Below are 21,807 nucleotides of genomic sequence, written 5' to 3'. Positions count from 1 at the left end.
CTCCAGCCATTCCCGCTCAGGTGGGTTTGGGAGGTGAGTCGGAGCTGTGGACTGCGGATGGAGCCGAGAAGGAGTTGGTGCTCAGGGAAAGGTGAGCCAGTGTCAGGCAGGTGAATCACTGGTGAAAACAGATCTTGTTCTCTAGGAGGCGTGCATGGCCAGGGCTGGGAGTGAGCTGCAGTTTGCCTCCATCAGTGAACTGTGGAGTGAAGAGCAAAACAAGGCAAGGCTGCTTTCCCAGTAAATGAGGTGATACACTGCAAGGGAGTAGCTTGCAGCCAGCAGCAGGCAAGGCTCCAGCGACCCGTGGTCCTGCAGCTCCCTTAAAAGGGGTGATTTTAGCCTGGGACAGCAGGAAGACAGAAAAGCCATAAACACCCTGGAAGGAATATGGGCTGCTGAGAAACGAGCATCTCTGCAGGGCTGGGGAGGGGGGTGAGCTGGAGGGAGCTGGGCTGCGTGAAGATTCTGTCTGGCCAGGGTTCAGCTCTGTGACAGGAGCTGACAGGCTCCTTGGCCGTGCCCTACCCCGGATCAGGGTGGTTGGCTCCCAGGACTGGCTCTCCAGGGATGCAGCCAGCAGGCACCCTGCCTCCATCTCTGTCGTCAATGCACTTGCTGGCCTTTCTTCCTACTGCCCCGAGAGCCACAGGCCATCGCTGTGAGTCACTTTGGCCACATTCCAGGGTGCTCATAGTACAGCAGCCCAAGGAGGTAGGAAAGACCCTGCCATGAGCCAGGCTGGAGGGATTTACCGCTCCCTGCAAACTGCAGACAAACCAGCTTTGGGGTTCAGCAAGAAGAGCAGATGCCTCTGCCCTTGCTCGGGTGCCCCTGAAGTGGCTCGCACCACCAGAAGGGGTAGGGTTGCAGCTCTATGGCAGGATAGGTTTGCTCCAATTTTAACTTGTTCAGTTATTTCTCTCTTCTCAGCATTTTTTGGGAAGGGGATGAGAGCAGCAGAACACTTTAATGAAGTCACAGAGCTAAAGACTTTATCATTAAAATATTGGTGTAGCTGAAGATACAGCTAAGACAGAAGAAGGAAAGTAAAGACTTTTGAATAGGATTACCTTTATTTTAGTGCTATGTATCAATTTAACATTTGTATAATTCATCTACCTTTTTATTTAATCCAGTCATTGCATAGCTTGACCACTCAGGGACTTTAATTTTTTCAGAAACTAAGGTGTAATTGACTGACACTTGCTAACACAGTACTGTTCAAATGCTTAAATCTTAATCATTGAAGACCTGCAAACGTGATTTCTTCTGGTTTTAAATAGTTTATTTTTTTTTTAAATATTTAAAGACTTTCTACACAGAGCTGGAAGAATCTTTACCAGAGGCCCCATCAAAGTCTGTCCCTCCCTGAAAGAAGGATCCTGCCTCTCCCTTGAGGTCTCTCAGAGCTGGAAGGTGCCTGACCAGGCACAGGGAATTCCTGATGCTGCACCCATGGGCGAGGGCTGCTCAGCAGGACCCGCGCTGCCTAGCGGCAAAGGGTCCTACCATCTTCAGAGCCAATGCAGAGGGCATTGCCTGTCCCAGCAGAGCTGGATGCTCTGCAGTAGTTGTCTTGGAACCACTGTCACCAGAAAGACACACTCCAGCCTTGCAAACAGACTGTGTTACCCCAACCTTGCAGTTTGACAGTGCGTGGTGTTCAGACCCACCAGCTCCAGCAGCTGCTGAGTTAGTGAGAGGGCCCTGCTCCACTGGTCTATCTCCCTCTCACATTCCCTGATGGTCCTCAGCCTCTTTACCTCTTCCCTTAGCTCCTCCACCATACGAAGGAGTTCCCCCACTCGAGCGCAGCTTTCACAAGTGGAACCAGTACCAGAGGCACGAGGAGGTGCCTCAAAATGTCCGCCCCACCTCAAAATGTCCGCCCCACCCCAGAACTCACTGTCCTGCTGCCGGGAGCTGCCGAGGAAGCCCACTGACTGACACTTGCTAACACAGTACTGTTCAAATGCTTAAATCTTAATCATTGAAGACCTGCAAACGTGATTTCTTCTGGTTTTAAATAGTTTATTTTTTTTTTTAAATATTGAAAGGCTCTCTGCACAGAGCTGTAAGAATCTTTACCGGAGCCCCTCATTGGAGTCTGTCCCTCCCTGAAAGAAGGACCCTGCGGCTCCCTTCAGGTCTCTCAGAGCTGGAAGGTGCCTGACCAGGCACAGGGAATTCCTGATGCTGCACCCATGGGCGAGGGCTGCTCAGCGGGACCTGTGCTGCCTAGCGGCAAAGGGTCCTACCATCTTCAGAGCCAATGCAGAGGGCATCGCCTGTCCCAGCAGAGCTGGATGCTCTGCAGTAGTTGTCTTGGAACCACTGTCACCAGAAAGACAAGCTCCAGCCTTGCAAACAGACTGTGTTACCCCAACCTTGCAGTTTGCCGGTGGGTGGTGTTCAGACCCACCAGCTCCAGCAGCTGCTGAGTTAGTGAGAGGGCCCTGCTCCACTGGTCTATCTCCCTCTCACATTCCCTGATGGTCCTCAGCCTCTTTACCTCCTCCCTTAGCTCCTCCACCATACGAAGGAGTTCCCCCACTCGAGCGCAGCTTTCACAAGTGGAACCAGGACCAGAGGCACGAGAAGGTGCCTCAAAATGTCCGCCCCGCCCAGAACTCACTGTCCTGCTGCCGGGAGCTGCCGAGGAAGCCCACTGACTGGCACTTGCTAACACAGTACTGTTCAAATGCTTAAATCTTAATCATTGAAGACCTGCAAACATAATTTCTTCTGCTTTTAAAATGTTTAATATTTTTTTTTAAATATTGAAAGGCTTTCTACACAGAGCTGGAAGAATCTTTACCAGAGCCCCTCATCGGAGTCTGTCCTTCCCTGAAAGAAGGATCCTGCGGCTCCCTTCAGGTCTCTCAGAGCTGGAAGGTGCCTGACCAGGCACAGGGAATTCCTGATGCTGCACCCATGGGCGAGGGCTGCTCAGCGGGACCCGCGCTGCCTAGCGGCAAAGGGTCTCACCGTCTTCAGAGCCAATGCAGAGGGCATCGCCTGTCCCAGCAGAACTGGATGCTCTGCAGTAGTTGTCTTGGAACCAATGTCACCAGAGAGACAAGCTCCAGCCTTGCAAACAGGCTGCAATGGCCCTGTCGGTATCACCTGAACCTGTTGAGCGCTTGCAGGAATTGCAGCTGGAGTTTTGCCTTGGGGTTGCTCTTATGACTGCTCAGCCACTAACCCCTATCAGATGAGACCTTGAGGAACAGAAGACGTTGAGCGGTGCATGGCTCTAAGGCCCCAGAGGTGCTTCCAGTGACTGGACTGGCTCTGGTGTGTGAGGATGAGCTGGGTTTTTCCTTGGTGTTTCAACACATCCACATCTCTTCTGGAAGGATGGACACAACCTGTCCCAGCATCCCAAAGGAAGCCTGAGCAAAACCGCCTTGTTAAATATCTGACAGCCCAGCTCCCACCAGTTTCCATGAGCATTCCTGCCCTGGCTGGGGCGACAGGATTGGCAAGAGCTGTTGTCAATAGATCTGCTGCCCTGGCAGAGATGGGCGATGCAATTCTAGCCCTACAGCTGGAGGGAAAACGAGCATCCAAGATAGGCCTGCACCACAGGACGGCCTTCAATGCTGTGCCCGTCACTGGAGAAAGGTCCCTGTGTCCTCGAAGCTGTACACATGCAGGTCCAGATCAGAGACTATGAAGGACCATCCATAAAATATCACGTAAACTTCAGCTCTTGCCTGAAACACCTGGAGAAAAACCTTTTGGGGGGCTGCGAATGGCTGCCAGGCATGACAGGTCAGAAAGAAGCTCTTGAGGCAGCAGTGACTGCCTCGATTTGGTGGGATTATTCATTTTGAGGGGGTGCAGCTTAATACATCCATAGCCACCAATAAGGGGGGGTGTCCCCATTACCCAAGGTGCAGTTGGCCCCAGAGCTCCCCTGTCTCAGAGGTGTGATGGTACGGCCCGTGGTCCGGTAGACCTGCCAGTACCCGGCAACGAGCACAACACAGTGGTTCTGCCCTGCTGTTGACGCACTTCTCCTCTCATCTCAGCACTTCTTTGCCCCCAGATAGCATTTCTGCCCTGATCCTGTCCCAGACCAACTTCCCTACGCCCAACGTAGCCCTTCTCTGCTCCCAAAACATCCCTTTTGCCCTATTCTTGAGGTTCCCCTGCTCCCAGCCCCATCCTTCTCTCCTGCTCCCAGCCCTGTCTTTCTCCTCTGCTCCCAATGCCCTTGATGCGAGACTTTCACCTTTCCACCTGCTCCCAGCGCCTCCGTCCCCATCAGATGATGAAGGCGTGGAGGAAGAGGATGCTGATCCTCAAGGAGGTACAAGCCCTGCTCCACGGAGGACGACACCCCCTGCACTGAGCGGGGAGCAGGCGCTGTGGGGATGGTGTGGGTTTGCGCCCTGCTCTGGGGAGCGCAGGGGACCGGGAGCTGTGCTCACCCTTTCCAGCCACCTTGCAAGGTGGTGAGAAGCCACCTAGGATGGGAGAAGCCCTTGTGGGTTGCTCAGCCCTGGCTGAAACCGAGCATCCCCACGTGGCGGGACGTGTCCCCAGGGGACACCTGGGTGCCCTGGGCTTGTGTGGGAGGGATGCTTGCTGGGAGCAGCTGGGGGATACGCGCAGCCTGAGCTGGTCCCTCCTCTCCCCTCTCCAGGTTGGACCGCTGGCAGCTCAGCCCTACCCACAGAGTGAGATGGAGCCAAAAAGACATCTGAGGAGGGTAAGGAGCTTCTGGGCGCCGAGGCGGGTTGGGGGCCAGGGTGTGTGCCCAAGGCCCCACGGGGCAGGGAGCAGGGCTGCTCACTCCTATGCTCTCTGCTCTGCCAGATCCACAAGGCTATGCCAGCTGCCAAAATTGTGAAGGAAAGCAAGTGTAGGATCCTCCAGATGAAGGCACTGCTCCGTGGGTTCTGGTGGGTGCTGGCGTCGAAGGAGCCGCTCAGCCTGCAGCTGGCTCCTGGCTGAGGATGTGCCCGGGGGTCCCAGTGCCCCACGGTTCTCCCCAGGCAGCAAGAGGGGGCAGGGTTGCCAAGACCCGTCCCCCACAGGTTGCCTTGTCTGGCCAGGGTCAGACTAATGCACTTTTCTGCTTGGCTTTTGGCTCAGGCTGTTTAACATCATGCTGGAAGCTGTCAAGATGGCTGCCACCAAAGCGGGTTGGAGGAAGGATTTAGATGAGGATGAGGCAATGGATAAAGACGTAGAGATGACCATGGATGTGGAGATGGAGGAGGTGGAGGAGAAGGAAGAGGAAATGTGGATAGACCCACCACCACCAGAACAGGCACGTGCTCCTCACCCGCTGCCCACAGCCAGGCTGAGTTGCCTGCTGCGGGAACACAGCACCCGGTCTCCTTGTCCTGGTGACACAAGAGCCACCAGGCACTTGCCCTGAGCACCCATCCGCTTTGGGAAGGGTGGGATTTCTTAGGCAACCCTAGTCTAACCCTAAACCCAGGTGGGGCGTAGCGCTGGTGGCAGGGTCCTGCTCTCCCCAGCGTGTCCCAGAGCTGTGGCAAATGGAATGCCCATCAGGATGAACCCCAGCCTGCTGCTGCCACTGAGCCAGCTTGGGAACCCCAGCTCTGCTGGACGAGGTGTTTCTCGTTAGTCAGAGGTCGTACCTCCTGCTTCCTTTCCAGGCTTTGCAGAGGTGTGGTGCTTGGTTGAGAGTGGATGAGAGTGAAGAAGGTGAAAGATATGGTGAGGATGAAGAAGATGATGAGGACGAAGATTATGGGGACGAGGACGATGAGGATGAGGATGATGAGGATGAAGGTTATGAGACCGAAGATTTTGAGGACATGGATGATGAGGATGAAGATGATGAGGACGAGGATGATGAGGATGATGAGGATGAAGGATATGATAACGAGGATGATGAGGACGAGGATGATGAGGACGAGGATGATGAGGACGAAGATGATGAGGACGAAGATGAAGAAGACGTGTAGAATGGTAGAATGTTATTTTAAGTTGTTTTCCTGTAAATAAAATTGATTGTTGTTTGTTCAGACCTAAGCTCTCTCTCTTAACCCTGCATTTGCTGTAGACACACGAGGTGCTTGCAGAGCTGAGGTTTCCACTTGCTCTGCATTCCCCAGGCTGGAGGTGGCTGTGGGTGCTGGCACTGCCACCCCAGGGGCAGGAGGTCCCTGTGCACAGAGCAGGTGCTGCTTATGGAGGGGGTTGGTACTGGGAACCAGTGGGGTTCATGGGCTGTTGGAGAGTGGTGTCCCCAGCAGCACAGCTGTTGCCAACAGAGAGCGAGCTCTGATGCGACCATCAGACCTGCAGTGAAGCCATCAGAGCAGCCAGGAAACCTGCTCCCCTTCCTGCTGGAAGAAAAGGAAAGCAGCTCATGGAACGAGAGCCAGGATCAGGCCGTAAAGATGCAAAATCCTGACTGGTGCCCCAGAGGACAGCGCAGCCTTGGGAATGGCGGGTGCCAGGGTCAGGGCAGAAAGTTTTGCAGCTGCAGGTGCTGAGATTTATGGCTTTGAACCTACATGCACCCAGGGATTTGCTTTGCGTCCTGTGTGGATTTACCCCACATTCGCACAGGAGCCTCAACCCGAAGCAAAGCAAATCTCGCCCTGCCGTGATTCCTGCCACTGGCAGGGTGGAGGTAAATGGAGTTAACTCCAGCTGGAGGCCAGTTACAAGTGGTGTCCCCCAGGGCTCAGTGCTGGGTCCAGCCCTGTTCAATGTCTTTATCAATGACCTGGATGAGGGGATCAAATACACCCTTAGCAAGTTTGCAGATGACACTAAGCTGGGTGGAAGTGTCGATCTGTGGGAGGGTCGGGAGGCTCCAAAGGGATCTGAACAGGCTGAACCGCTGGGCTGAGACCAGTGGGATGAGGTTTAACAAGGCCAAATGCCGGGTCCTGCACTTGGGGCACAACAACCCTGAGCAGCTACAGACTGGGAGAAGTCTGAGCAACGAAGAGCAACAAAGCTGGTGAAGGGGCTGGAGAACAGGCCTTATGAGGAACGGCTGAGAGAGCTGGGGGTGTTTAGCCTGGAGAAGAGGAGGCTGAGGGGAGACCTCATTGCTCTCTACAACTCCCTGAAAGGAGGTTGTGGAGAGGAGGGAGCTGGGCTCTTCTCCCAAGTGACAGGGGACAGGACGAGAGGGAATGGCCTCAAGCTCCACCAGGGGAGGTTCAGGCTGGACATTAGGAAAGAATTTTTCATGGAAAGGGTCATTGGGCAGTGGCAGAGGCTGCCCAGGGAGGGGGTTGAGTCCCCTTCCCTGGAGGGGTTTAAGGGACGGGTGGACGAGGCGCTGAGGGACATGGTTTAGTGATTGATGGGAATGGTTGGACTCGATGATCCGGTGGGTCCTTTCCAGCCTGGTGATTCTGTGACAGGCGGCGTGTGGGGGTGCAGGGGAGGGGGTGTCCCGGGGTGCGGGGTTGGAGCCGCGGGGGCTGCGATCCCGGGGCCGCCCCCAGCTGCTCGTTAGCCGCTCTCCCTCATTAACGAGCCGCTCATTAGCAGCAGCCGGGGCCGGGCGCTCTCCCCGTGGGGGCGGGGGCGCTGCGGGCCGTGGGGAGAGGGCAGCGGCGGGGCTGGAGCCCTCCCGGGCGGAGCGATGGGGCAGCGGGGCACGGCCGTGCTGCTGCTCGCCCTCGGTGAGGATCGTCTCTGCCCCCTTCTCTCCCTCCCTTTCCTCCCTCCCTTTCTCCCCCTCGGGTGTCTGGGCCGGGGGGACGATGCGGGGTCCCTTTCTTCCCCCTTGTCCCCTTCTCCTTCTCCCCCCTCTGTCCCCTTCTTCTTCTTCTCCTTCTCCCCCCGCTGTCCCCTTCTTCTTCTTCTCCCCCCTCTGTCCCCTTCTTCTTTTTCTTCTGCTTCTCCCCTCTCTGCCCCCCCTGTTCCCTTCTTCTGCCTCTCCCCCCTCTGTCCCCTTTTTCTGCTTCTCCCCACTCTGTCCCCTTCTTCTTCTTCTCCTTCTCCCCCCTTTGTCCCCTTCTTCTTCTTCTTCTTCTTCTGCTTCTCCCCTCTCTGCCCCCCCTGTTCCCTTCTTCTGCCTCTCCCCCCTCTGTCCCCTTTTTCTGCTTCTCCCCTCTCTCTCCCCTCCTTTTTCTTCTTCTCCTTCTCCCCTCTCTGTCCCCTCCTTTTTCTTCTTCTGCTTCTCCCCCTTCTGTCCCCTTCTTCTTCTTCTGCTTCTCCCCCCTCTGTCCCCTTCTTCTCCCCCTGTCTCGGTGCTGCACATCTCTCCCCGATGGGCTCTTGGGTGCCTGCGCAGGGAGTGGGTGATGCGGGGTCCCCTCTCTCTCTCTGTCTCTCCCTCCTCCTGGCTCGGTGCTGTGTCTCTCCTGGGTGGGTCCTGGCTGCCGGTGCCCCCCCTGTCCCTGCCCTCCGTGGGTGCTGGGGGCAGTGGGGTGCCCCGACTCTCCCTGGCAGAGCGGCTCTTTCAGGCTCTCTGCAAATGCAGGCAGGGCTGGGGACAGGAGAGGGACCTCGTGGGCCACCTGCGTGGAAAGGGGAGCTCATGGTGCCTGGGTGGCACCGGTGCTGTGACAGCCCAGGGGTGCCTGCGTCCCCCCAGGAGGGACGTGGGCTCTGTCTCCAAGGGTCTGGGTGCTCCCTCTGACCCCTCGGTGGCTGGCAGGGCACCTGGCTGGGCTGCAGGCGTCGGGCACTGCCTGTGCCAACATTTACCAAGGCTTCTCGGACTGCGTCCTCAAGCTGGGGGAGAACATGGCCACGTATGGGGAGGTGGATGGCCTCGAGCTGCAGGAGTTGCCCCGAGTATGTGGGTGAGTACGGGACCCCACGGGGACCCCCTGCATGTTCCTCTGTCAGGTTGGTCCTCAGAGGAGGGTGTGTTGGGGGGTGTCCAGGGGGCTTTTTGGCACTGTCCTGTGCTGGGTGCTGCTGTCTGAACTCTTCTGCACTCCTGGATGCTGCTGGGGTGTGCACACACACGTGCTCCCCACCTTGCTTGGATTTCCCACAGTCCCAGTGAGCCCCCTCCTGCCATTCCTCCATCTGTCTGTCTGTCTGCTGCTCGGCTCGAGCCAGGATTCCGCACCCTTGGGCCTCGCACCATCACGTCCCCACGGAGCTTTGCCAGCTGGAGTTTGCATCCCCAGCCCTTAGCAGTAGCTCCAACAGCCAGAACTCATTCCACCAGCTCCTGCACACCCGCAGCAGGGAGGAGCAGGGCTGGTGGGACTCAGACCCTTCTGCCCTGCAGGGAAGCCTTCTCTGGACACCAGGAATTCATCCAGGGACTCACGTGCGGCTGGACTGTCCCAGGTAGCAGCCTGCAACCCGCTGAAAGCTGGATCCTGCTGCCCAAACCAAGTCTCCTCCCTCCTTCCCTACCTGCTAAGATCCTTCATCCTTCTGGCTTGAATTTGCCCCAGCCCTGTTTTTTGTGAGGTTGTTGCGATGGTGTTTTGAGGATGTTACCTTCAGCAAAATGGATAAAGTAGTAAAAGAGTTGGGTAATCAGGGCAGGTTTGGGGAAACGTCTGCTTAAAAAGCAAAGGAGCAGAAATACTGATGTGTGGGTGGCAAGAGGAGTGTTGAAATGGAACGTTTAGACAGATAGATGGAAGCAGCTCTGTGTCCCCAGCAGTGAGTTGTGGGGCGTGAAAAGGATTTGTAAGGAAATGCAGACAAGTAATTAAGGGAAAATCCCCATCCTTTAGGGCAGTGGAAGCCTGTCAGGGCAAGGAATTGTTTGCCTTTAACCCTCAGTGTTCTCCACTGCCGTCTGCTTTCCTCTCTGGGTCCCCTCTCTGGGAGCACGGGTTGAGGGATGGATGTGGAGCTGGGACCTGGCATCTTGGCTCGCGGTGCTGCCCTGGAGCTGGCATGGGCAGGCTGCTGAGAGCACCTGCCTGGCTGAGCAGATGGAGACTGTGAAGGGTGGAACACTGGGAATTGCCTTCCCAGCTGAAAGCAGAACCAGGCAGGAGCTCATCCCCCTCTGCCTTCCCTGGCCAACCTTTGCCCGAAGACATGGGCCAGGTTTAACCCTCAGCTGGCAGAGCTGCCTTCCACTGCAGCTCAAGAGTGAGGGAGGGAGGTTACGTGGGTGGGCACCAGCTTTTCTCATTATCTGGGGACATTTATTCTGCCACAGTGACTCGGTTTAATGAACTCCCTCACAGCTGGTGTTCTGATGCAAGCCCTGGTAGGAGAAGCAAGTGGAGTGCTCAGGTCCACCTCCCTGTGCAAGAGTTGTCTCCAGAGAAAACAAAGCACTTGGACAAAATCAAGAAGTCATGGGGAAATGTTAGTGGGAAGTGTGGCAAAGAGCCTTACCTGTCCCTTTGGGAAGTTTTTGTTTTGGAGAGGCACCAGTTCCAGTTTAGCGGATGGCCTGTGGCATTTGCTGAGACTTTTGAGCCCCTGCTGTTTTATTTGGTGGGTTTGTACCTACAGAACGGAGACCTCGCCTGTGAATTCAGCTGAGTCGGGCCTTAACAGGCATGATAATGTGCATGCAGCATGGAGAGAGTCCAGAGAAGAGCAATGAAGCTGGTGAAGGGGCTGGAGAACAGGCCTTATGAGGAACGGCTGAGAGAGCTGGGGGTGTTTAGCCTGGAGAAGAGGAGGCTGAGGGGAGACCTCATTGCTCTCTACAACTACCTGAAAGGAGGTTGTGGAGAGGAGGGAGCTGGGCTCTTCTCCCAGGTGACAGGGGACAGGATGAGAGGGAATGGCCTCAAGCTCCACCAGGGGAGGTTCAGGCTGGACATTAGGAAAAAATATTTCACGGGAAGGGTCATTGGTCACTGGCAGAGGCTGCCCAGGGAGGGGGTTGAGTCCCCTTCCCTGGAGGGGTTTAAGGGACGGGTGGACGAGGTGCTGAGGGACATGGTTTAGTGATGGATAGAAATGGTTGGACTCGATGATCCGGTGGGTCTTTTCCAGCCTGGTGATTCTATGATTATAACCACTGGACTGTGGGTGCCCTCCCTGTCATTTGATAAGGAGCCAAATGCCCCAGTGTCCTCAGAGAGCAGCTGAAATAAATCAGGCAGGGGTGCTCATTCTTGTCCTCCCTCTCTTGCTGTGTGTGGGACACAGCCCAGCCTGGTTCCTGCTGTCCTGGTCCTCGAACAGCTAGAGCCCATCCCTGCCTGCTGAGTTTGACACCTGGGGTAGGGAGCTTGTTGGTACTGGGTGTAACCCAGCTTCTTCAGAGCCACCGTGCTTCTTCACCAGAGGTAAGGAAAGAGCTCAGGGAAGGGATAAAGCCTTGGCAGGCTGGATACTGCTCTGAACAAATGAAACATGGGGTCATCCCGTGTGATCTTGGCCCCAGTGCGCTGGCATCCACTACACCCCTCCTTGGAAAACCTTCTTGAGAGCTGTGGTTTTCAGCTCTGTTTCTGCTGGGTTTTTTTTCCCTGCATGGTTCTAGCTCTGGACTGGGAAAGAAAAAAAAATCCAAGTCTCTGTGCTCACAGGAGGCAGCCAAGGGGTCTTCAGTAAGCAGCAGCTGGTTTGTTCACGCAGGATTGGGAGTTATCTTTGCCTGTCTTGTTTTTCCCTAGTGCTCCCCAAGAGCCTTTTTCCATTGAAAGGCTTCTACTTGCGCAGGTTAATACCTAGCAGATAAATGGAGATTTATCTAATGAGAACGCAGTTAATAACTGTGCCTGCCCCCCTTACCTTTGTTGTAAAGCTGTGACAGTCTGTGGGAGCCCTTGTTCTCCCTTTGTGCTCGTGTTTTGCCCTTGACTCAGCTTGGAGAAAGCTATGAATGAAACCCGCTGGGTCTTCTGTTTGCAGCCAGTTTCTAGGTACTCGGGGTGCTTGGTGCCAAAGGGGAGCATTTGTTAATGGAAAATAATGGATTTTATTGACTTTCGGAGTAAGAAAACAAAAAAAGGATGAAATAATTTCAGTGTGTTTTGGTGTTTGGAGTTTTAGCCAAGGTGCTCTGGGAGATGATGGAGGTAGTGCCAAAATGCCAATGTTGTCTCTGCTCAAAGGGCAGGCTCGGGGCAGCAGGGCTCTGCCCGGCTCCTTGGTGTTGTGCTACCGCAAAGGACTGATGGTGGGTGTCTCCCCTGGCTGCAGGTACTGGGATGAATTTCACACGTGCGCACTGGCAGCACTCTGGGAGTGCCAGAAGGAAGCAGCAGCCATCTGGGAGATGCTGAGAAAAGAGTCTCGAAAAATCAAATTTCAAGGCAGCTTGTTCGACCTCTGCAGCCCCAGCACAGCCCAAAGCTTTGCCTGGACCCATGTTCCCAGTATTTCCATCCTCGGCATCCCCCTCATCGTCACTTGGCTGAACTTATGAACTGCAGCTCTGTAAGTATCACAACAATGGTGGTGTCAGCGTGTGTTGTGGCATCTTTCCAATCGTTTTCCCAAACCCTTGAGGAATACTGTGCGGTGCTCAGTGAACACTTGGCTCCATGCTGCACCCATGAGACATGGAAAAGCTCAGCAGCATCTCCTGGGTTATGCTGTTTCTCTGTAATTTGGACTAACACCTGCCTCCTTCTGCCTCGAGGCACCAGTGCAGATCTGGCTGACTGCAGAATTTGGGAGCTTGTAGATACAGGGCAGAGGATTTGTGGAAAAATGATAAATTCCTTGTGAACGCTGGATTCTTTTGTGCTCTTCTATGGCTACTGGAAGGGAAGATGTTTACTTTGCTGACTCTTTCCACCAGATGAAATCTCCAGGTTTTTGCTTTGGGCACTGAAAACAACATGAGCACTTTTACTGCTGCCTGGTGAGGTGCAGGGGATGGCATCTTTGCTGTCAAAGGCAGAAAGGAGGTCTTACTGTACTCGCCTTTTTTCTTTGAGGATGTGATGAAACCCCTGCTGAAGAGTAATCACAGGTGCATGACCTCTCCTCTTGCACCCATCTGGATTCCTGAGTAACTCCAGTGTTATGTGTAAAACCCTTTTCTAAGGAAATAATGGGCAAAAATACTTTGGGCGAGGAGTGTCAAGCTAGCACAACAAAAAGGATTTATTAGCCACTCATTTGCATTAAAGCTTTCTCCAAAGGTACCTGTAAACAGTTGTATGGGTGGCAGTGTCTAATTCCAGAGTATTAAAGTTTGTTGTAGAGCCTATAACATGGTACAAGTTTTGTCTTACCTCCTGTTTGACAGCACAGTCTCTTCTTGGTTCCTTCGTGGCTCAGAGCATTGTTAATTTTGCAGCTTCAGTAGAAAAATGAAAGTATTTGCAATGCAAAGGTGCTGTAAAGCTATTTCTGGCTATGTTAGAAAAACTTAGTAGTATTTTTAGGTAGTATCATGTAAATCTGTGTATTAAGGACACCAAATAAGCCCTGCGCCCTGCCTGGCTGTGCAGGGCTGTAGGATCTGTTGTGGGTCTGTAACCTGTTCCTGTGAGGGTCTCGGGGTGTTCCCTCATTAATAGGGAGCACAGTGAGTCCTGATAGGACTTTCTAGCTCTTCCAATGCATTCCCTATGTGGTGCTGCCACTTCAGAAGGGGGAAGGAGTTGCTTCCATCATACGCAAAGTCAGGGCTGAAGAGCTGGATGTAGTGGTGAGCTCCATGCTCAAATTATGTGACTCAACTGTCTTTAGTCAGATCTGAAATTTCCATGTTTAACTAGCAGGATACTTCAGCCTGACTCCCTAGATGTGTCACACCTCATGTTGGCAGTTTCACAGCAGGGATAGTGCTCGTGGGTGCTGCACACAGGGAGTGACAGATGCAGGGCCCCTGCTGCTGTGACCCCTGTGTCCTGCCTTACTGGGAAGGGGTTGGAATAGCAGTGATATCATCGGCAGGGAGCCCGACTCATCCTGGCTCTTCAGCACAAGCTGTGCTGCTCAGCAGGGCACCCATTTTATTCCAATTAAATGAGTGCAGGCAAGCCAGCTCCACAGAATGACTTTTTTTTTTTTTTCGCTTGTGCCTAAGCATGCTTGCCCCTGGCCAAAAGGCAAGAGGGGACAGAGGGGAAGCTGAAGACAGTGGAGAATTTCCACTTCTGATAGAGAGCCCTAAGAATAAGCCTCACCGGATACCTGCAGGGTATCATCGGATACCGCAGGATCCCCATGGCCGTTGTGCCTCCAGTGAAGGCTGATGGCACCATATTGTGTCAACAGCCCTCGCCCTAACCACAAATACTCGCGTCCTTGGGAGGCATCCCCTGGAGATCCAGGTCGCAAACTCAGGTAGGAATGACTTCTCTTCTCCTTTCCAGGACACAGAGCTCAGCTCCGGCCAGAAGTCCCGAGGGGAGGCAGCACCAAAGCGCCCCGGTCATCAGGAGAAAATGTAACATGACTTGTTCCTCCAGCCATTCCCGCTCAGGTGGGTTTGGGAGGTGAGTCGGAGCTGTGGACTGCGGATGGAGCCGAGAAGGAGTTGGTGCTCAGGGAAAGGTGAGCCAGTGTCAGGCAGGTGAATCACTGGTGAAAACAGATCTTGTTCTCTAGGAGGCGTGCATGGCCAGGGCTGGGAGTGAGCTGCAGTTTGCCTCCATCAGTGAACTGTGGAGTGAAGAGCAAAACAAGGCAAGGCTGCTTTCCCAGTAAATGAGGTGATACACTGCAAGGGAGCAGCTTGCAGCCAGCAGCAGGCAAGGCTCCAGCGACCCGTGGTCCTGCAGCTCCCTTAAAAGGGGTGATTTTAGCCTGGGACAGCAGGAAGACAGAAAAGCCATAAACACCTGGAAGGAATATGGGCTGCTGAGAAACGAGCATCTCTGCAGGGCTGGGGAGGGGGGTGAGCTGGAGGAAGCTGGGCTGCGTGAAGATTCTGTCTGGCCAGGGTTCAGCTCTGTGACAGGAGCTGACAGGCTCCTTGGCCGTGCCCTACCCCGGATCAGGGTGGTTGGCTCCCAGGACTGGCTCTCCAGGGATGCAGCCAGCAGGCACCCTGCCTCCATCTCTGTCGTCAATGCACTTGCTGGCCTTTCTTCCTACTGCCCCGAGAGCCACAGGCCATCGCTGTGAGTCACTTTGGCCACATTCCAGGGTGCTCATGGTACAGCAGCCCAAGGAGGTAGGAAAGACCCTGCCATGAGCCAGGCTGGAGGGATTTACCGCTCCCTGCAAACTGCAGACAAACCAGCTTTGGGGTTCAGCAAGAAGAGCAGATGCCTCTGCCCTTGCTCGGGTGCCCCTGAAGTGGCTCGCACCACCAGAAGGGGTAGGGTTGCAGCTCTATGGCAGGATAGGTTTGCTCCAATTTTAACTTGTTCAGTTATTTCTCTCTTCTCAGCATTTTTTGGGAAGGGGATGAGAGCAGCAGAACACTTTAATGAAGTCACAGAGCTAAAGACTTTATCATTAAAATATTGGTGTAGCTGAAGATACAGCTAAGACGGAAGAAGGAAAGTAAAGACTTTTGAATAGGATTACCTTTATTTTAGTGCTATGTATCAATTTAACATTTGTATAATTCATCTACCTTTTTATTTAATCCAGTCATTGCATAGCTTGACCACTCAGGGACTTTAATTTTTTCAGAAACTAAGGTGTAATTGACTGACACTTGCTAACACAGTACTGTTCAAATGCTTAAATCTTAATCATTGAAGACCTGCAAACGTGATTTCTTCTGGTTTTAAATAGTTTATTTTTTTTTTAAATATTTAAAGACTTTCTACACAGAGCTGGAAGAAATTTTACCAGAGGCCCCATCAAAGTCTGTCCCTCCCTGAAAGAAGGATCCTGCCTCTCCCTTGAGGTCTCTCAGAGCTGGAAGGTGCCTGACCAGGCACAGGGAATTCCTGATGCTGCACCCATGGGCGAGGGCTGCTCAGCGGGACCCGCGCTGCCTAGCGGCAAAGGGTCCTACCATCTTCAGAGCCAATGCAGAGGGCATCGCCTGTCCCAGCAGAGCTGGATGCTCTGCAGTAGTTGTCTTGGAACCACTGTCACCAGAAAGACACACTCCAGCCTTGCAAACAGACTGTGTTACCCCAACCTTGCAGTTTGACAGTGGGTGGTGTTCAGACCCACCAGCTCTGGCAGCCGCTGAGTTAGTGAGAGGGCCCTGCTCCACTGGTCTATCTCCCTCTCACATTCCCTGATGGTCCTCAGCTTCTTTACCTCTTCCCTTAGCTCCTCCACCATACGAAGGAGTTCCCCCACTCGAGCGCAGCTTTCACAAGTGGAACCAGTACCAGAGGCACGAGGAGGTGCCTCAAAATGTCCGCCCCGCCTCAAAATGTCCACCCCACCCCAGAACTCACTGTCCTGCTGCCGGGAGCTGCCGAGGAAGCCCACTGACTGACACTTGCTAACACAGTACTGTTCAAATGCTTAAATCTTAATCATTGAAGACCTGCAAACGTGATTTCTTCTGCTTTTAAAAAGTTTAATATTTTTTTTTAAATATTGAAAGGCTCTCTGCACAGAGCTGTAAGAATCTTTACTGGAGCCCCTCATTGGAGTCTGTCCCTCCCTGAAAGAAGGACCCTGCGGCTCCCTTCAGGTCTCTCAGAGCTGGAAGGTGCCTGACCAGGCACAGGGAATTCCTGATGCTGCACCCATGGGCGAGGGCTGCTCAGCGGGACCCGCGCTGCCTAGCGGCAAAGGGTCTCACCGTCTTCAGAGCCAATGCAGAGGGCATCGCCTGTCCCAGCAGAGCTGGATGCTCTGCAGTAGTTGTCTTGGAACCACTGTCACCAGAAAGACACACTCCAGCCTTGCAAACAGACTGTGTTACCCCAACCTTGCAGTTTGCCGGTGGGTGGTGTTCAGACCCACCAGCTCCAGCAGCTGCTGAGTTAGTGAGAGGGCCCTGCTCCACTGGTCTATCTCCCTCTCACATTCCCTGATGGTCCTCAGCCTCTTTACCTCCTCCCTTAGCTCCTCCACCATCCGAAGGAGTTCCCCCACTCGAGCGCAGCTTTCACAAGTGGAACCAGGACCAGAGGCACGAGGAGGTGCCTCAAAATGTCCGCCCCACCTCAAAATGTCCGCCCCGCCCAGAACTCACTGTCCTGCTGCCGGGAGCTGCCGAGGAAGCCCACTGACTGACACTTGCTAACACAGTACTGTTCAAATGCTTAAATCTTAATCATTGAAGACCTGCAAACATAATTTCTTCTGCTTTTAAAAAGTTTAATATTTTTTTTTAAATATTGAAAGGCTTTCTACACAGAGCTGGAAGAATCTTTACCAGAGCCCCTCATCGGAGTCTGTCCTTCCCTGAAAGAAGGACCCTGCGGCTCCCTTCAGGTCTCTCAGAGCTGGAAGGTGCCTGACCAGGCACTGGGAATTCCTGATGCTGCACCCATGGGCGAGGGCTGCTCAGCGGGACCCGCGCTGCCTAGCGGCAAAGGGTCTCACCGTCTTCAGAGCCAATGCAGAGGGCATCGCCTGTCCCAGCAGAGCTGGATGCTCTGCAGTAGTTGTCTTGGAACCACTGTCACCAGAAAGACACACTCCAGCCTTGCAAACAGACTGTGTTACCCCAACCTTGCAGTTTGCCGGTGGGTGGTGTTCAGACCCACCAGCTCCAGCAGCTGCTGAGTTAGTGAGAGGGCCCTGCTCCACTGGTCTATCTCCCTCTCACATTCCCTGATGGTCCTCAGCCTCTTTACCTCCTCCCTTAGCTCCTCCACCATACGAAGGAGTTCCCCCACTCGAGCGCAGCTTTCACAAGTGGAACCAGGACCAGAGGCACGAGGAGGTGCCTCAAAATGTCCGCCCCACCTCAAAATGTCCGCCCCGCCCAGAACTCACTGTCCTGCTGCCGGGAGCTGCCGAGGAAGCCCACTGACTGACACTTGCTAACACAGTACTGTTCAAATGCTTAAATCTTAATCATTGAAGACCTGCAAACATAATTTCTTCTGCTTTTAAAAAGTTTAATATTTTTTTTTAAATATTGAAAGGCTTTCTACACAGAGCTGGAAGAATCTTTACGGGAGCCCCTCATCGGAGTCTGTCCTTCCCTGAAAGAAGGATCCTGCCTCTCCCTTCAGGTCTCTCAGAGCTGGAAGGTGCCTGACCAGGCACTGGGAATTCCTGATGCTGCACCCATGGGCGAGGGCTGCTCAGCGGGACCCGCGCTGCCTAGCGGCAAAGGGTCTCACCGTCTTCAGAGCCAATGCAGACGGCATCGCCTGTCCCAGCAGAACTGGATGCTCTGCAGTAGTTGTCTTGGAACCAATGTCACCAGAGAGACAAGCTCCAGCCTTGCAAACAGGCTGCGATGGCCCTGTCGGTATCACCTGAACCTGTTGAGCGCTTGCAGGAATTGCAGCTGGAGTTTTGCCTTGGGGTTGCTCTTATGACTGCTCAGCCACTAACCCCTATCAGATGAGACCTTGAGGAACAGAAGACGTTGAGCGGTGCATGGCTCTAAGGCCCCAGAGGTGCTTCCAGTGACTGGACTGGCTCTGGTGTGTGAGGATGAGCTGGGTTTTTCCTTGGTGTTTCAACACATCCACATCTCTTCTGGAAGGATGGACACAACCTGTCCCAGCATCCCAAAGGAAGCCTGAGCAAAACCGCCTTGTTAAATATCTGACAGCCCAGCTCCCACCAGATTCAATGAGCATTCCTGCCCTGGCTGGGGCGACAGGATTGGCAAGAGCTGTTGTCAATAGATCTGCTGCCCTGGCAGAGATGGGCGATGCAATTCTAGCCCTACAGCTGGAGGGAAAACGAGCATCCAAGATAGGCCTGCACCACAGGACAGCCTTCAATGCTGTGCCCGTCACTGGAGAAAGGTCCCTGTGTCCTCGAAGCTGTACAGATGCAGGTCCAGATCAGAGACTATGAAGGACCATCCATAAAATATCACGTAAACTTCAGCTCTTGCCTGAAACACCTGGAGAAAAACCTTTTGGGGGGCTGCGAATGGCTGCCAGGCATGACAGGTCAGAAAGAAGCTCTTGAGGCAGCAGTGACTGCCTCGATTTGGTGGGATTATTCATTTTGAGGGGGTGCAGCTTAATACATCCATAGCCACCAATAAGGGGGGGTGTCCCCATTACCCAAGGCGCAGTTGGCCCCAGAGCTCCCCTGTCTCAGAGGTGTGATGGTACGGCCCGTGGTCCGGTAGACCTGCCAGTACCCGGCAACGAGCACAACACAGTGGTTCTGCCCTGCTGTTGATGCACTTCTCCTCTCATCTCAGCACTTCTTTGCCCCCAGATAGCATTTCTGCCCTGATCCTGTCCCAGACCAACTTCCCTACGCCCAACGTAGCCCTTCTCTGCTCCCAAAACATCCCTTTTGCCCTATTCTTGAGGTTCCCCTGCTCCCAGCCCCATCCTTCTCTCCTGCTCCCAGCCCTGTCTTTCTCCTCTGCTCCCAATGCCCTTGATGCGAGACTTTCACCTTTCCACCTGCTCCCAGCGCCTCCGTCCCCATCAGATGATGAAGGCCTGGAGGAAGAGGATGCTGATCCTCAAGGAGGTACAAGCCCTGCTCCACGGAGGACGACACCCCCTGCACTGAGCGGGGAGCAGGCGCTGTGGGGATGGTGTGGGTTTGTGCCCTGCTCTGGGGAGCGCAGGGGACCGGGAGCTGTGCTCACCCTTTCCAGCCACCTTGCAAGGTGGTGAGAAGCCACCTAGGATGGGAGAAGCCCTTGTGGGTTGCTCAGCCCTGGCTGAAACCGAGCATCCCCACGTGGCGGGACGTGTCCCCAGGGGACACCTGGGTGCCCTGGGCTTGTGTGGGAGGGATGCTTGCTGGGAGCAGCTGGGGGATACGCGCAGCCTGAGCTGGTCCCTCCTCTCCCCTCTCCAGGTTGGACCGCTGGCAGCTCAGCCCTACCCACAGAGTGAGATGGAGCCAAAAAGACATCTGAGGAGGGTAAGGAGCTTCTGGGCGCCGAGGCGGGTTGGGGGCCAGGGTGTGTGCCCAAGGCCCCACGGGGCAGGGAGCAGGGCTGCTCACTCCTATGCTCTCTGCTCTGCCAGATCCACAAGGCTATGCCAGCTGCCAAAATTGTGAAGGAAAGCAAGTGTAGGATCCTCCAGATGAAGGCACTGCTCCGTGGGTTCTGGTGGGTGCTGGCGTCGAAGGAGCCGCTCAGCCTGCAGCTGGCTCCTGGCTGAGGATGTGCCCGGGGGTCCCAGTGCCCCACGGTTCTCCCCAGGCAGCAAGAGGGGGCAGGGTTGCCAAGACCCGTCCCCCACAGGTTGCCTTGTCTGGCCAGGGTCAGACTAATGCACTTTTCTGCTTGGCTTTTGGCTCAGGCTGTTTAACATCATGCTGGAAGCTGTCAAGATGGCTGCCACCAAAGCGGGTTGGAGGAAGGATTTAGATGAGGATGAGGCAATGGATAAAGACGTAGAGATGACCATGGATGTGGAGATGGAGGAGGTGGAGGAGAAGGAGGAGGAAATGTGGATAGACCCACCACCACCAGAACAGGCACGTGCTCCTCACCCGCTGCCCACAGCCAGGCTGAGTTGCCTGCTGCGGGAACACAGCACCCGGTCTCCTTGTCCTGGTGACACAAGAGCCACCAGGCACTTGCCCTGAGCACCCATCCGCTTTGGGAAGGGTGGGATTTCTTAGGCAACCCTAGTCTAACCCTAAACCCAGGTGGGGCGTAGCGCTGGTGGCAGGGTCCTGCTCTCCCCAGCGTGTCCCAGAGCTGTGGCAAATGGAATGCCCATCAGGATGAACCCCAGCCTGCTGCTGCCACTGAGCCAGCTTGGGAACCCCAGCTCTGCTGGACGAGGTGTTTCTCGTTAGTCAGAGGTCGTACCTCCTGCTTCCTTTCCAGGCTTTGCAGAGGTGTGGTGCTTGGTTGAGAGTGGATGAGAGTGAAGAAGGTGAAAGATATGGTGAGGATGAAGAAGATGATGAGGACGAAGATTCTGGGGACGAGGACGATGAGGATGAGTATGATGAGGATGAAGGTTATGAGACCGAAGATTTTGAGGACATGGATGATGAGGATGAAGATGATGAGGACGAGGATGATGAGGATGATGAGGATGATGAGGATGATGAGGATGAAGGATATGATAACGAAGATGATGAGGACGAGGATGATGAGGACGAAGATGATGAGGACGAAGATGATGAGGACGAGGATGATGAGGACGAAGATGATGAGGACGAGGATGAAGAAGACGTGTAGAATGGTAGAATGTTATTTTAAGTTGTTTTCCTGTAAATAAAATTGATTGTTGTTTGTTCAGACCTAAGCTCTCTCTCTTAACCCTGCATTTGCTGTAGACACACGAGGTGCTTGCAGAGCTGAGGTTTCCACTTGCTCTGCATTCCCCAGGCTGGAGGTGGCTGTGGGTGCTGGCACTGCCACCCCAGGGGCAGGAGGTCCCTGTGCACAGAGCAGGTGCTGCTTATGGAGGGGGTTGGTACTGGGAACCAGTGGGGTTCATGGGCTGTTGGAGAGTGGTGTCCCCAGCAGCAAAGCTGTTGCCAACAGAGAGCGAGCTCTGATGCGACCATCAGACCTGCAGTGAAGCCATCAGAGCAGCCAGGAAACCTGCTCCCCTTCCTGCTGGAAGAAAAGGAAAGCAGCTCATGGAACGAGAGCCAGGATCAGGCCGTAAAGATGCAAAATCCTGACTGGTGCCCCAGAGGACAGCGCAGCCTTGGGAATGGCGGGTGCCAGGGTCAGGGCAGAAAGTTTTGCAGCTGCAGGTGCTGAGATTTATGGCTTTGAACCTACATGCACCCAGGGATTTCCTTTGCGTCCTGCGTGGATTTACCCCACATTCGCACAGGAGCCTCAACCCGAAGCAAAGCAAATCTCGCCCTGCCGTGATTCCTGCCACTGGCAGGGTGGAGGTAAATGGAGTTAACTCCAGCTGGAGGCCAGTTACAAGTGGTGTCCCCCAGGGCTCAGTGCTGGGTCCAGCCCTGTTCAAT

At 54.4% G+C, this 21,807-nt stretch overlaps 3 protein-coding genes across 8 annotated transcripts; all 3 read left to right on the top strand.

The window, feature by feature from the left end:
- Positions 1–20: 20 nt before the first annotated feature.
- Positions 21–6,019, top strand: LOC138728494 (nucleolin-like). Of its 4 annotated transcripts, none has more exons than XM_069871900.1 (5): positions 21–91; positions 4,658–4,723; positions 4,831–4,916; positions 5,110–5,287; positions 5,646–6,019. In XM_069871900.1, exons 2-5 carry the CDS (start codon positions 4,697–4,699, stop codon positions 5,955–5,957), a joined length of 603 nt encoding a protein of 200 aa, XP_069728001.1. In that variant the 5' UTR covers positions 21–91; positions 4,658–4,696; the 3' UTR covers positions 5,958–6,019. The 4 variants fall into 4 exon arrangements, with proteins under 4 accessions (XP_069728001.1, XP_069728000.1, XP_069727999.1 ...); XM_069871899.1 differs by lacking the exon at positions 21–91 and adding an exon at positions 3,459–3,780; XM_069871898.1 differs by lacking the exon at positions 21–91 and adding an exon at positions 3,459–4,321.
- Positions 6,020–7,600: 1,581 nt separating this feature from the next.
- On the top strand, positions 7,601–13,625 carry LOC138728496 (neuritin-like). Its single transcript, XM_069871903.1, has 3 exons — positions 7,601–7,643; positions 8,624–8,771; positions 12,058–13,625. The coding sequence occupies exons 1-3, from the start codon at positions 7,604–7,606 to the stop codon at positions 12,281–12,283; spliced, it is 414 nt and encodes a 137-aa protein (XP_069728004.1). The 5' UTR covers positions 7,601–7,603; the 3' UTR covers positions 12,284–13,625.
- Positions 13,626–17,958: 4,333 nt separating this feature from the next.
- LOC138728387 (probable DNA-directed RNA polymerase subunit delta) lies at positions 17,959–21,114 on the top strand. 3 transcript variants are annotated; one of them, XM_069871696.1, is made up of 6 exons: positions 17,961–18,827; positions 19,309–19,368; positions 19,705–19,770; positions 19,878–19,963; positions 20,157–20,334; positions 20,693–21,114. In XM_069871696.1, exons 2-6 carry the CDS (start codon positions 19,327–19,329, stop codon positions 21,050–21,052), a joined length of 732 nt encoding a protein of 243 aa, XP_069727797.1. In that variant the 5' UTR covers positions 17,961–18,827; positions 19,309–19,326; the 3' UTR covers positions 21,053–21,114. The 3 variants fall into 3 exon arrangements, with proteins under 3 accessions (XP_069727796.1, XP_069727797.1, XP_069727799.1); XM_069871695.1 differs by having other exon boundaries at positions 17,959–19,368; XM_069871698.1 differs by lacking the exon at positions 19,309–19,368 and having other exon boundaries at positions 17,964–18,827.
- Positions 21,115–21,807: the final 693 nt, after the last annotated feature.

The sequence above is a fragment of the Phaenicophaeus curvirostris genome, chromosome 18 (genome assembly GCF_032191515.1).
Source record: "Phaenicophaeus curvirostris isolate KB17595 chromosome 18, BPBGC_Pcur_1.0, whole genome shotgun sequence".
NCBI lineage: Eukaryota > Metazoa > Chordata > Aves > Cuculiformes > Cuculidae > Phaenicophaeus > Phaenicophaeus curvirostris.
This window is presented reverse-complemented; position numbering and strand designations above follow the sequence as displayed.

Coding starts and splice junctions, on each gene's coding strand:
- LOC138728494 (XM_069871897.1), top strand. CDS start 4,484: ATGGGAGAAGCCCTTGTGGGTTGCTCAGCCCTGGCTGAAACCGAGCAT. Junction 4,724..4,830: donor CAAAAAGACATCTGAGGAGG/GTAAGGAGCTTC, acceptor CTGCTCTGCCAG/ATCCACAAGGCTATGCCAGC. Junction 4,917..5,109: donor GCACTGCTCCGTGGGTTCTG/GTGGGTGCTGGC, acceptor CTTTTGGCTCAG/GCTGTTTAACATCATGCTGG.
- LOC138728496 (XM_069871903.1), top strand. CDS start 7,604: ATGGGGCAGCGGGGCACGGCCGTGCTGCTGCTCGCCCTCG. Junction 7,644..8,623: donor CGTGCTGCTGCTCGCCCTCG/GTGAGGATCGTC, acceptor GGTGGCTGGCAG/GGCACCTGGCTGGGCTGCAG. Junction 8,772..12,057: donor GAGTTGCCCCGAGTATGTGG/GTGAGTACGGGA, acceptor CCCTGGCTGCAG/GTACTGGGATGAATTTCACA.
- LOC138728387 (XM_069871695.1), top strand. CDS start 19,267: ATGCCCTTGATGCGAGACTTTCACCTTTCCACCTGCTCCCAGCGCCTC. Junction 19,771..19,877: donor CAAAAAGACATCTGAGGAGG/GTAAGGAGCTTC, acceptor CTGCTCTGCCAG/ATCCACAAGGCTATGCCAGC. Junction 19,964..20,156: donor GCACTGCTCCGTGGGTTCTG/GTGGGTGCTGGC, acceptor CTTTTGGCTCAG/GCTGTTTAACATCATGCTGG.